At 41.2% G+C, this 12994-nt stretch overlaps 1 protein-coding gene across 1 annotated transcript in view; it reads left to right on the plus strand.

Annotated features, from left to right (window-relative positions):
* SPAG16 (sperm associated antigen 16) overlaps positions 1–12994 on the plus strand; it is a 521477-nt gene that overhangs the window by 66848 nt on the left and 441635 nt on the right. The window contains exons 7-9 of the mRNA XM_066622076.1: positions 734–851; positions 3961–4030; positions 5509–5657. Coding sequence (XP_066478173.1) covers positions 734–851; positions 3961–4030; positions 5509–5657 — 337 coding nt within the window. The remainder of the gene's footprint in view (positions 1–733; positions 852–3960; positions 4031–5508; positions 5658–12994) is intronic.

Here is a 12994-nt window from a genome sequence, read left to right on the forward strand (position 1 = left end):
ATTTGTTTTTTACATTGAGGGCCCTATCCTATTCATCTTTTCAGCGTTGTTGCCACAATGGAGCCCCAAAGTAAGGCAACAAACATTACCTTACCTTGAGGAGGGCCTCCATGACTGGTCCCTCACAGCCAGATGCAATGCACACCCTGTTGGCATGACTTCATCAGTGCTTGAATGTTGGATAGGAGTGGTCCCTTAATTTCCTCTAAGTCATCACTTTTTTTTAAGTTGGAGGAAAATATCATTTAACGTTGTTGAAGTTGTTAAATGAGGTGTGCTAAACATTTTCTTATGAATTATATATAAATATATATGCACAAGGTTGTGATGAAACCCTGACTTTCTAGTTAATATTTTGGAACATTTCAAATGCAAGTTTCATTGTAATTTATATCAACTACAGTATGAGTTTCTAATCTCTGAATTAGTAATTAACTTGGCTTTCAAATTGTATATTATCTGTGCCAGTAAAATAACGTTTATCTGCACGATGGAAGCAAACATTAGTAAAGGCTGGTGTATGCAATTCTTTAAACATATTTTCATGACTAGGAAAATTACAGAACACAAAATTGTAGATGAGAAGGTGTTGTGGAATTGTAAAGTGCTGTAAAGTGTCTGCAGTGGAGCAGAGGTTTTTTTTTTCTTACAGTGTAGATTTACATGCTACAGAAATATTTCTTTTCTTGTGTACTGCCCTTCCTATCATGCTTTATCCCTTTATTGTCTGTAGGCTGAAGACACATTATGCATCATATGAGCCAATGTTAAGGCAGCTGAATGAAAAATACCAGGTTCTACTAAGAGAGAAAATGTTAACAAGCTTGGAAAGAGATAGAGCTGTTGGGCAGGTAGAACTTGAACATTTGATCTAGATATTCATGAAGACCAGGGGTGTCCAAACTTTTTGGCAGGAGGACCTAATCATCTCTCTGACACTGTGTCAGGGGCTGGGGAAAAAAGAATTAATTTACAATTTGCATAAATATACATAAATGAATATATTAGAGATAAAATTTATGTGAATGAATGATAGTCTTGCCTATAAAAGGCCTTGCACAAAGAAAGGTTGGCCTTTCCTTCACTGCCCTTGCTGCATGACAGACATGAAACAGCAAACAATGGAGGGAGCATTCGTCCCACAGCTCAGGCAAGAGGTCAAACAGTCACCCTTACTCTGAGAGCACTTACGTCCGGCCAGTGTGGGCTCCAGTAAGTGTTCAGTGGGCCAGAGGCTCACTGGGGACTGGGGGTTCCCTGCGGGCTGGAATGGGAGGCCCTGAGGGCTGCAAGTGGCCCCCAGGCTGGGGTTTGGGCACCCCGATGTAGACCATTGCCGTATGTACTTAATTGTAAAGTTTGTTTAAAGTTTCTCTTCTGTGCCATCCCCAAAAGCTTAGGGGTACAACTCGGGTGAAATCCAAACATTTCTAAAAGTTAACTGAAATCTTGAAATTTTCCTTGGGTGAAATAGGCACAACTTCATTATTTCTCATAGTACAGTCATCTGTTTGCAAGTACCTGTATAATGAAACTGTGACTTTAGGGAAGAGTCATTCTGACATGTGAAGAAAGCTGTGGCTGTCTGTTTGCAAATAGATCTTGTTAAATCTCTATTGGCAGGTACTCAGGTCCAACCCTCATTAAGAAACATGAAAAAGATTTTTTTGTTTTGTTTAGAGGACTAACTTTATGGTGTTTACAAATGAATCCCAAGATTCATTCATGTCATCTTTAGAAATGGGCTATGTCAGAACACCGGATGCAAGGGAATGCACCAGTATGCAGGTCTCTTGTTATCTGGTGTGCTCCCTGGGGCATTTGGTGGGCCGCTGTGAGATACAGGAAGCTGGACTATATAGGCCTATGGCCTGATCCAGCGGGGCTGTTCTTATGTTCTTATTACATAATTGGATTTGCCAGTAGAAGTTAGTGTCATTATTCTGTGATATATCACTGCATGTCCTGCAAACAGAAATACATGCACATACCCCAGCACATTTACTGTAGAGTCCTGTGCATGTCATCTTGGAAAGAGGTGCTGTTGATTTCAGTGGACTTACTCCCAAGTAAGTGTGTGTAGAATTCCATGAGGTTTAAAGTTCCAAAATCGGAACTACTCCCTCTTTGTATAGATTACTTTGGGCCAACCATTTACATTGTGTTTGAAAGGAGAGCAACTAGGAGACCTTTATAATGATTTTTTAGCAGAAAGAAGTGGTGTGGCTGAGGCAGAGAAACTAACTGGAGTGGAGAAATGAAACATAGTCAGGATACAATGTTACCTCAGTGGGAAATCCAATTGTGTTTTGCTCATAGGAAGAAAATGGTTGTTGGTGATTCATTTTTCTTTGGCAATACCAGGTGGTCAGTGACAATATCCTAAAAGGACAAAGCACTAGAGGCACTAATGTTTGACTTTTCAAAAAGTGCTCCTGGGATAAGAAATGGCTCCTTTAAAAACTACGAGGTTTTTAACGCGCTGAGAGGTTTTGTGATACGACATCTTTTGGTAGAATTCTCTTCAAAGTGAAAATCAGTGTTAAAACTAGTCATTATAATTGTGAGCTTCCTTAAACCCCTCCTGCTGGAGGAGAAAATCAGTCTATAAATAAACAAATTTAGTCCTTTTTTACATTTAATATATATATGAAATGTTTAATGATATGAGGGCCTATTCTTATCCCCCAGCCCCCAGGGGTCAGTTTGGCTGTAGTCATAAGAGGCGACTAAACAGCCACTGGGTAGGTGGGACTCGTCAGCCTGGGAAGGCCGCTCATCTGAGAGAAGGAAAACTCTGATCCCAAACCTCCACTGCCTTGTGGCTACATCCAGTTATGGAAAAGGCTTCAGGAGTCAACCTCGAGGCAAAATCTGGAGCCGGAGTCCCTGAGGCAGTTCATGGCTGAACACAGTCATGTTCTGGCAACTCCTGCAACGCCGCTGGAACCAACCGTATTGGCCTCTGCCTTTCCATTGGACCATTTCAGCGATGTGGAGAGGGGGGATTTGCTGCATGGGTAACGGTCTATCCTCCATAACTACTTTACCCAGGCTTGGCGCACTGGAGAGGACACTCTGTTCCAGAACCACCATTCAGAGAGCGATACCATAGTCTTCCGAGACTGAAGGATGCCAACAACCTAATGATATGAGATGACGAAGTTTACTGATATGAAAATAATTATTGCATATATAGTAATTTTGTATAACACATGTATACATACATAATAGTTATATGTAGAAGAAGCAGAGAAAGGTTGAGAAGGAAGAGAGTGGCTGGTTGGCACAGTAGTTCCTAGGTAGTGAATGGCGCAGGAGTGCTTGATGCACCACTAGCAGGATCCTGAGCGGTTTGTGAGCATAGGCAGTGGCAAGCACACAATGGCAGCTTTGGCAGCATTTATTAGAGGCATTACTAACCCTGACGTTGGACAGATCACTTTGTGGGCTCAACTGCCAACTTTCATCCATCACTGCACCTTTGTCCTAATGACACTGCTTTTTGCAGAGGCATCTGCAACATTTGTTCAACTAGTTGTGCTGCACCTTCCTTAGGTGAAAGAGTTAGCTAGTTTCCCATCAGATTACATGCACAGAGATCACCAAGAAGAATAGATTGCTTACATGTAATTGGTTTACTCTGAGTGGTCTCCTGTTCAGTTATACAATTCACTCTGCTCCCCACTCCAGCATCTGTCAATTTTCTATTTCTTGTTTTGTTGTGGGTTGTCAATATGGAACTGAGGAGGGAAGAATGGTCTGCACCTATTTGGGCAAATAGTTTTGTGACAAAAGCTCTCAAGTAAGTCTCTGCATGCACACAATTCCCTATTGGTTTGACTCCATAGATTACTGCTTGTAAGCAACCTATCCTTTTAGGCTTAAAATATTTTATTCTCTTGGTAGAAGTGAAATTCTTAAAATGTTCTTTTTTTTTCTTCTCTGTCCATTGCACAGGTTACAGGTCTTCAAGCCACCTTACAAAGTTTAGAGTCTGGAAGCAACACTCAAATTCCTGTGACTCAAGGTAAAGTTCTCCTTTATACACAGTAAGTCAAAACTGGGAGGCAAGTGTGGCATCTGAGATATTGTACAAATGGTTGAAAATTCAAAATTATTCTGTGTGTTGAATCTTAAAATATTTAGTCAATGTTACATTTCCAAAATGCGAAGATCAGCATGACCTCCTCAAAAGAGGGAGGTTGGAAGTAGGTATTGGAGACATGCACAAATTCTTCATTCCCCATAATGGCCTGGAACATTGAATTGCATATGTGTGTCTGCTGGGGAGTGGGATGGGAATGGGATAGGGAATGGTTATGCTGTATGGGGATACCTCTGTTGGCAGGTTGGGTTGATTCTTCCGAGCTCTTCATATTTTGAAAACATTTTGTTACACAGTTCTAAGGATACAAGAGGTTAACGTTAAGGGAAATGCGAATCTGTTCAAAGTAAAATATGCATATCTTTTTGAGAGACTGACATTTTTATATTAGCAAATTAAATGCCTAAATTGAATTCAGCAGCTGGGAAACATTTACTGGAAGGTTAATTGTGTGCGTGTTTGAAAAATCAAAACAGGAAAACCAAATGCTGTCTATACTACCAGGCTACATTTTCTGCTACTGTCTGACTGGAAAATGAGGTGCACAATAAGTCATTTCATATGTCAAGTTTATAGATCCAGATCATTCTCATTTCTTTTCCTCTGAGTGTTCTTATGAAATATATCTGCAGGTTTGGCAATGGAACATTGATATTTTTATTTTATGGATCCTCCAGCCTATCTACTGAATTACTCTCATTTTACTCACCTTCCAGTAGTCTAATAGAAATGACTTACTATAAAAATAAACAGTACCTGCACTGAAATGTGATTAGGATCCTGTCCTAAGCATATTTTTCAAGGCAGTCTCATTGAAAGTGTGTCTTACTTCCAAAGAGACCCGTTTAGGATCAGACTGTAATACTTATTTTTTGATAGTTGTGGTTTGGTCCTTTCATATATAATTTTGCATAACTAAAAGCTATGCCTTTCATGAAGAGTCAAAAACAGTTTTATATTCTAGGTGTTTAAATTGGTGTGCACATAACTCAGTGTTCAGACTTCAATTAGATTTGGTGTGTACAATTTCAGACTACATGTGGAAGTTTACATAATTGAATATTCTTCTATATACAGCAGTTCTCTTCATAGAAAATTAGTGTGTTGGGAAGATAGGTTGTAGCTTAGCTTTCTGCTTGACAAGTTAGTTTTCATTGTGGAGAATTTTTTTTCACATGGAAAATTATTTGGGTCTTTGTGGAAAGAAAAAGCAGGATATGAATATTTTAAACAAATAAATCACTACTGTAGCAATGTTTGTGCCCTTCAGGTTTAATACTCCGCCCAGCAACATGGCCCAAAGAGATCAATAGGAACCATAACAATGACCCTTAGATGTGGATTTGATGTGTGTTGAATTTCTGTGAAAAAGGTGATGACAAACCACTTCTGTTTTACAGTGGGTCATAGGTGTGAAAGAGAAGATGGAATTGAAGGACCTTCTCAGAGAGCTCTCAGAGAAGCCAAGGAGCTAAAAATATATCAAGGGGTAAATCCATATGATCCAACCAAAGATCCAACAAAGCAGATGGGAAGGAGATATCCAAAGGTATGACACTTCTCATTTAGACTACTTGATGAAGAATTTGTTCAAGTATTTTGTTTTGTAATATTGATGCAAAACACATTGAGTTTGTGTAATGGCATATGCCACAACAATTGTCCACATCACTGTTTGCCAAAGAGGCTTGCAGCTTCTGTAGTTTATTCTTGTTGCTGTTCCAGAAGCCAGCATTTGACTTGTATGTGACATCAGTGCTAGACTGGTTTAAATTGCCCTGGATGCGAGGCCAAAAAATATTTCTTTTTGTGTGCAGGAGAGAAAGAGAGTTTGTCACTGTGAAAGGCTGTGAGGTGGAGGATAGCCTAGAGTAAAAATGCATACATGGAACAGCTAATGAGGGAGGTACTGTGGGGAAATAGGGAAAGGGTAAAGCTGTCTGTGGCTGTCTGTGTGAGATAAATACAGAAAATCCTTTTTTCCTTTTGGAATAGTCGCAAGTTACCGGAGCATGAAGTACACGTGGGCTGAACTAGACATGGGACTAAACACACAATGAGGCATGATGGGTAGCAGGTTTTTAAAAAATTAATAGTGTGCAAGGGAGATGGGGGCTTTAGTACTTTGCCCTCTCACAGTTTCAGTTTCAAGAACATGCCAGTAAGGGCAGATGGAGGGCAAAAGGGGCCCAGCACTTGATGGTTAGCCATGGCACCCATCTCCCTGCTTCACCAGTTTTACTGAGTAAGCTGGAATTGGAGAAAGGTGGTTTCCAAAGTTAGAAAGCCTAGACAAAAAGGAGGCTGCCTTGGGAAAATCTCACTCTCAGGTTATCAGAAAACCCCCAGATCCTGGAGGTGGGGGTAGAGGCAGCCAACCAGTAGCAGAAGATGGAACATCTGGTAGATGTGGCAACCCACTCCCTCTCAAGTGAGCTGATACCAAGCAGGCTAACTGTAAAAGTGAAGTATGTTCATCTTAGAGGCTGAAAAGTAAAAACAATGAAGAGAAAGATGCATAGAGGTAAAGCAAGTCACTGATCAACTAGTAAAAGGCATAGTGGGGGTGGAAAGCCTGGTCCAAAAGTTGTGGTGATGGCATCTGGCCTGGATGCCTTTAAAAGGGGATTGGACAAGTTTCTGGAGGAAAAATCCATTACAGGTTACAAGCCATGATGTGCATATGCAACCTCCTGATTTTAGAAATGGGCTATGTCAGAATGCCAGATGCAAGGGAGGGCACCAGAAGAAGGTCTCTTGTTATCTGGTGTGCTCCCTGGGGCATTTGGTGGGCCGCTGTGAGATACAGGAAGCTGGACTAGATGGGCCTATGGCCTGATCCAATGGGGCTGTTCTTATGTTCTTATGTTCAAATACAAGTGGCAAATGAAACATCAACTCTACCCGACATCTCTTGGTGCTCTTTCAACTCCACTTACTCATTCTGTTACTTGGCACCTGCAGGTGAGTCCCAGGAAACACCTGATGCTTCCAGTGTCAAACCTGGACAAATTTGTATGACCCTGCGATGTATGACCCTGTTTCTTTTACCTGCCAGATTTCAACTGTAGGATTGAAAACCTTCTATCCTATCCAACTTTCCAACTCTGGTGAAGCTGTGCCAATGTGATGTACACTGCATCCTGTGGTGAGAAGGTAGTTATGGAGGCCTCCACAAGGTAAAGGAACATTTATTCCTTTGCCTTTGTCTGCATTGCAGCTGCACCGATGCTGGAAAGTTGGATAGGATTGGGCTGTCAGTCAGTGAGCTGACTGAACGTTAGGTTCTTTGTCTACGAGGCAGTTGGAGAAGAAGATGCTCAAACAGTGTGCTAGAAAGGTTCAGCCTAACATCTATACCGGGTAAGATGGTGGAATGCCTCATCAAAGATAGGATCTCAAAACACATAGACGAACAGGCCTTGCTGAGGGAGAGTCAGCATGGCTTCTGTAAGGGTAAGTCTTGCCTCACAAACCTTATAGAATTCTTTGAAAAGGTCAACAGGCATGTGGATGCGGGAGAACCCGTGGACATTATATATCTGGACTTTCAGAAGGCATTTGACACGGTCCCTCACCAAAGGCTACTGAAAAAACTCCACAGTCAGGGAATTAGAGGACAGGTCCTCTCGTGGATTGAGAACTGGTTGGAGGCCAGGAAGCAGAGAGTGGGTGTCAATGGGCAATTTTCACAATGGAGAGAGGTGAAAAGCGGTGTGCCCCAAGGATCTGTCCTGGGACCGGTGCTTTTCAACCTCTTCATAAATGACCTGGAGACAGGGTTGAGCAGTGAAGTGGCTAAGTTTGCAGACGACACCAAACTTTTCCGAGTGGTAAAGACCAGAAGTGATTGTGAGGAGCTCCAGAAGGATCTCTCCAGACTGGCAGAATGGGCAGCAAAATGGCAGATGCGCTTCAATGTCGGTAAGTGTAAAGTCATGCACATTGGGGCAAAAAATCAAAACTTTAGATATAGGCTGATGGGTTCTGAGCTGTCTGTGACAGATCAGGAGAGAGATCTTGGGGTGGTGGTGGACAGGTCGATGAAAGTGTCGACCCAATGTGCGGCAGCAGTGAAGAAGGCCAATTCTATGCTTGGGATCATTAGGAAGGGTATTGAGAACAAAACGGTTAGTATTATAATGCCGTTGTACAAATCGATGGTAAGGCCACACCTGGAGTATTGTGTCCAGTTCTGGTTGCCGCATCTCAAAAAAGACATAGTGGAAATGGAAAAGGTGCAAAAGAGAGCGACTAAGATGATTACGGGGCTGGGGCACCTTCCTTATGAGGAAAGGCTACGGCGTTTGGGCCTCTTCAGCCTAGAAAAGAGACGCTTGAGGGGGGACATGATTGAGACATACAAAATTATGCAGGGGATGGACAGAGTGGATAGGGAGATGCTCTTTACACTCTCACATAATACCAGAACCAGGGGACATCCACTAAAATTGAGTGTTGGGCGGGTTAGGACAGACAAAAGAAAATATTTCTTTACTCAGCGCGTGGTCGGTCTGTGGAACTCCTTGCCACAGGATGTGGTGCTGGCGTCTAGCCTAGACGCCTTTAAAAGGGGATTGGACGAGTTTCTGGAGGAAAAATCCATTATGGGGTACAAGCCATGATGTGTATGCGCAACCTCCTGATTTTAGGAATGGGTTAAGTCAGAATGCCAGATGTAGGGGAGAGCACCAGGATGAGGTCTCTTGTTATCTGGTGTGCTCCCTGGGGCATTTGGTGGGCCGCTGTGAGATACAGGAAGCTGGACTAGATGGGCCTATGGCCTGATCCAGTGGGGCTGTTCTTATGTTCTTATGTTCAAACCAGGTGAAACATTAGGCCAAAGGTAGAGGAAAGCCAGGGCTTTTGGCCCCAGCTGCCTCGGTTCTATTTGTTTAGTTAAAAAAACTTTTAATTAACCTTCAGTGAAAGATTTTTTTCAAAATGAAAATGGGGAGGGGGGCAGATGAAAACAGGATCAAAACCATGGCAGGGGTTAAGTACTAAAGCTCCCTGCCTTGGTTTCACTGTTTTTGGTGTCCACAGCCCTGACGAGACATTAAAAACACAGGCCTACAAAACTGAGGGTCAGAAAAGTTTTTCTCAAACTTTATGGTGGTTTGATATGAATTTGGGGTGCTGATTCCAAAAATGGCATCCATTTTGCCCTATCACGTCTAGTTTTGGAGATACAGCATAGCCTCTTTAGTGAATGGTTCAAGCTGCTTCCTCATGAGGAAGCCTACACCATGGCTTCCTCATGAGAAAGCTGCTTGAACCATTCACTAATAAGGCTATATTATATCTCCAAAACTAGACGTGATAGGGCAAAACGGATGCTATTTTTTGAATCGGCACCCCAAATATACCCAGGAATTGGTGTAACGTTTAAGGAAGCAAAATGTGTGTTGGGCCTGTGTAATCAAAAAAACAAACAAGCAAAAAACCTCCCATTGACTCTTGCTGTGCATTTAGGTTCACATCTAGTATGGGTCTCCAGTACCACTGATTCCAGGCCTTATTCACTCTTTACCATTGTCATATTCAAGCTTTTTATTAGCTTTGTTCAGCCATTTGTCTCATCAATGATGCTTAGCTGTACTTAGCCCTGCCCTCACCTTCCCCATAATCCCCATAATCGCAACACATGCTGAACATGGAGAGGGTTTCTCCCTGTGAATGCCAGCCTGGTATGATGCCTTCAAAACGTTGAAATATTTCTCTTAAAATGTGTCCCAAGGATGAAAGCATGTCAGTGATGGAAATGTATTTACAGCATGTGAGAGCTTTTGTTGTATAGTCCTCTGCCTCAGAGTGATTTGACAGGTTATTGTTTTCACTGTCAGGTGTATACAGACAGTGTCCTAGAAGAATTATTATTCTAATCTTGTAATAGATGGCATTCTACTAGAAATTCAAAGTATCTCTTTATCCAAAAGCACACCATGAGAAAAGTCAAGAAAGTAATATGAGTTCCCCTTGAGTCAATGCACTGCAATTCCCAAAGTGATACTGAGTTTGTATAAGGAACTAGGCTTAAGCTGCAATTCTGTACACACTTTCCTGAAAGTAAACTTCACTGAACATGATAGGACTTACTTCAGAGTAGACATCCATCTCAGTTAGTGTGAGATGAAATGAAATGCCTCAAAGGTTGAGAAGTCATGTACAATGCCTTATAAGAAGTTTGCTTGAATTAAAATTCCCTTGTAGTACTTTAGACAAACTTGATAATGTGATTACCAACATATTTATAGCATACATTTTTTCTTTCTTTCATTGCTATTACTAATTAGGTTTCACACACTGTATATTCAAAGGCTCAAGATTTTGTAGGGTTTTACATATTTATTATTAGCAGTGCTTCTTCAGTCTGACATAGGTTATTGATTAAGTTAGAAAAATGTGTACTTCTGTACACATGATTTTGTTGCAACCATCTGAGCATCACTGTGGTTTTCTCTCTGTGGATTCAAACACAGGTACAACCTAATTATCCACAGATTTTTTTTTGAGGTTTTATCTCAATGTGATGAGGAGGGCCCTTGAAATTTTAGGAAAAAAGACGTTTCAACAATAGCCTTGTTAATGTGGGAGAGGGCAGCCAGCAGCATCAGTCATTCTCTCTCTAGGCCCTTAGAACAGCTTCACTTTGAGGCAAGTGATCTCTCCCTTCCCCCTGAGCATGTGAAAGAATGCTAAGTGGAAGTGATTATCACCTCCTCCATTCCCCCCCCCCCCGTGGCTCCCAGTGAGGGAAGGGTTACTGCCTCCAAGTGAAGCCTTTCTAAGCACTGATCAGTTTCTGAGAGACTGATTGTGTGCCTGATTCCTCTGTCATGCATTACAAAGGTCAGCAAGGCTGTTTTTAAATCACCTAGCAATGGAACATTGTTTTTAAATGGATTTGCTTTAACGCAATTTTTGCCATCCACATGAGTTCTGGGAACGGGACCCTCGTGGATACTGGGACTCAACCTGTAGCTGATAACCCCTCACGCCACAATATTTAATTTCCTGAATCGTGTTGGATTTTTTTTTTCTTTAGTCTTCCTGCTGATTTGAGAACTATACCTTTCACAGTTTTTATCTAATTGGGACCAGATGACTCAAAATGTCTGGAATATATTCACACTGTATCAAAACAATTAATTTGAAACCTTAAGTGGCTATGGTGGCGAGAGTGCAAATGTTTGTAATATGCCTTTCTTGGGAGGTCTCTGACTTTACAGACTTTACTTTCTTGTTTCTTTATAGACAATTAAAATATATGTTGGAATAATATCTTCTCTAAACTACATTTGTAGATACTAGCTAGTAGTAATAATAATGATAAAATTTAGTATTTATATAGCACTTTAGAATGCTCAAAGCACTTCACATACATAACCTTGTTGCAAAGTTCATAACACCTCCATAAACTGAGAACTGCTTTATCATGAAAATGCACACTTTCATTATTTTAATATATTTATGGATTTGTTCCCCAACTACTTTGGAGTGAAAAAGGAGCACATGTACTTGCCATGGGCTATGAGTTGTATCCTGACCAATGTGAATGTCTTGGTGCTTATGCAAGTAATGTTTTCTATCCCTGCTTCCCTCTGATGGCTGCTGTAGTCCGATCCACCATCTTTTAATGTACTTTTCCTTCTGTCTTCATACCTGTGTTTTGTACGTGATTATTGTATCTGAGTATGAAATATGGTGTGAAGATTGAGTCTTAGTCATAAGAAATTAAACACTACTTTCACCATGATGTTAATAATAATAAAGTAGGTTCCGGTTGGCTATTCTTTATTGGCCTGAATCAGTAACCATCCTAATAACAGCCATAGTTAACTGGTACAAACCTAAAGTTGAATGGTTTGACTTGTCAAAAAATTGAATGGTTTAATAATAGCAACAAATCATTATTACATAACGTAGATTCTCACATATATCACGTATACGTATATAAGTCACGTATATAAGTCACGTATATACGTGATATACGTATAAGTATATCACGTAAGCTCCAATTCTCACTTCCTCTGATCTCCGGGTCAATCAGAGGCAGAGCCTTTCAACTCTGAACAGTTTCCTTTCTCAACTGAGCTGTTGTTCAGCTCAGGCAGGCACCTCCTTAGTTGCTATAGTTACTTTCCAGGGACATTCCAGCCAAAGTTTACCTTTTATTCTCCTTCCTTCTGCTGCAGCCTGGTTCTGCTTGACAAATGCTTGCAAAGCAGGTCTGTTTTTGGAAACACCAGGATGTGACCCTCCTTCCCAAGCTACAATTCAGTGCACCATGACTTCAGAATAACGCCCATGGAAAGCAGTGGGTCTACTTCTGAGTAAAAAGGGTTGCAAATATCTCATCTCTCTGCTGTGAATTGAATTGCACACTCTCAGTTATATGTTATGGGTTGTATGTTGAGCTTCTGGCTTAACACACCAGACACCTTAAAGGTGGATTTGATTCATGGTTCTCCTCATGTCCATCTTAAAGGTGGATTTGATTCATGGATCTCCTGCAGTGGTTCCCAACCTTTTTCACTTGCATATCCCTTGGCAGCCTATTTCCATAAATTGTACCATTCATATTAGCAAAATGCTTGTAATTAATAATCAAGTCTTCATCTCCTCCATATGAAAGCCCAGACTTCATGTATTCATCACATATTTTCTCTTTTCATCTGTTTGAAGAACTGAAGACTCTGCCTTTGCACTGTTTTGCACCAGAAGTGTGCTGAGAAATTCTGGGTGATTGATCACTTTCAATATTATATTTCAGCTTTTTTGCTGTGCTGGTTTTCAATCACTGGTTCATGGATGAATTGATGACCAAAAACTAGCTGTTGGTGGGGCTTTCACAGCCAACTAGCTACCTCCCTTCCTGCCTTG

This window comes from Tiliqua scincoides, chromosome 1 (genome assembly GCF_035046505.1).
Source record: "Tiliqua scincoides isolate rTilSci1 chromosome 1, rTilSci1.hap2, whole genome shotgun sequence".
Lineage (NCBI taxonomy): Eukaryota > Metazoa > Chordata > Lepidosauria > Squamata > Scincidae > Tiliqua > Tiliqua scincoides.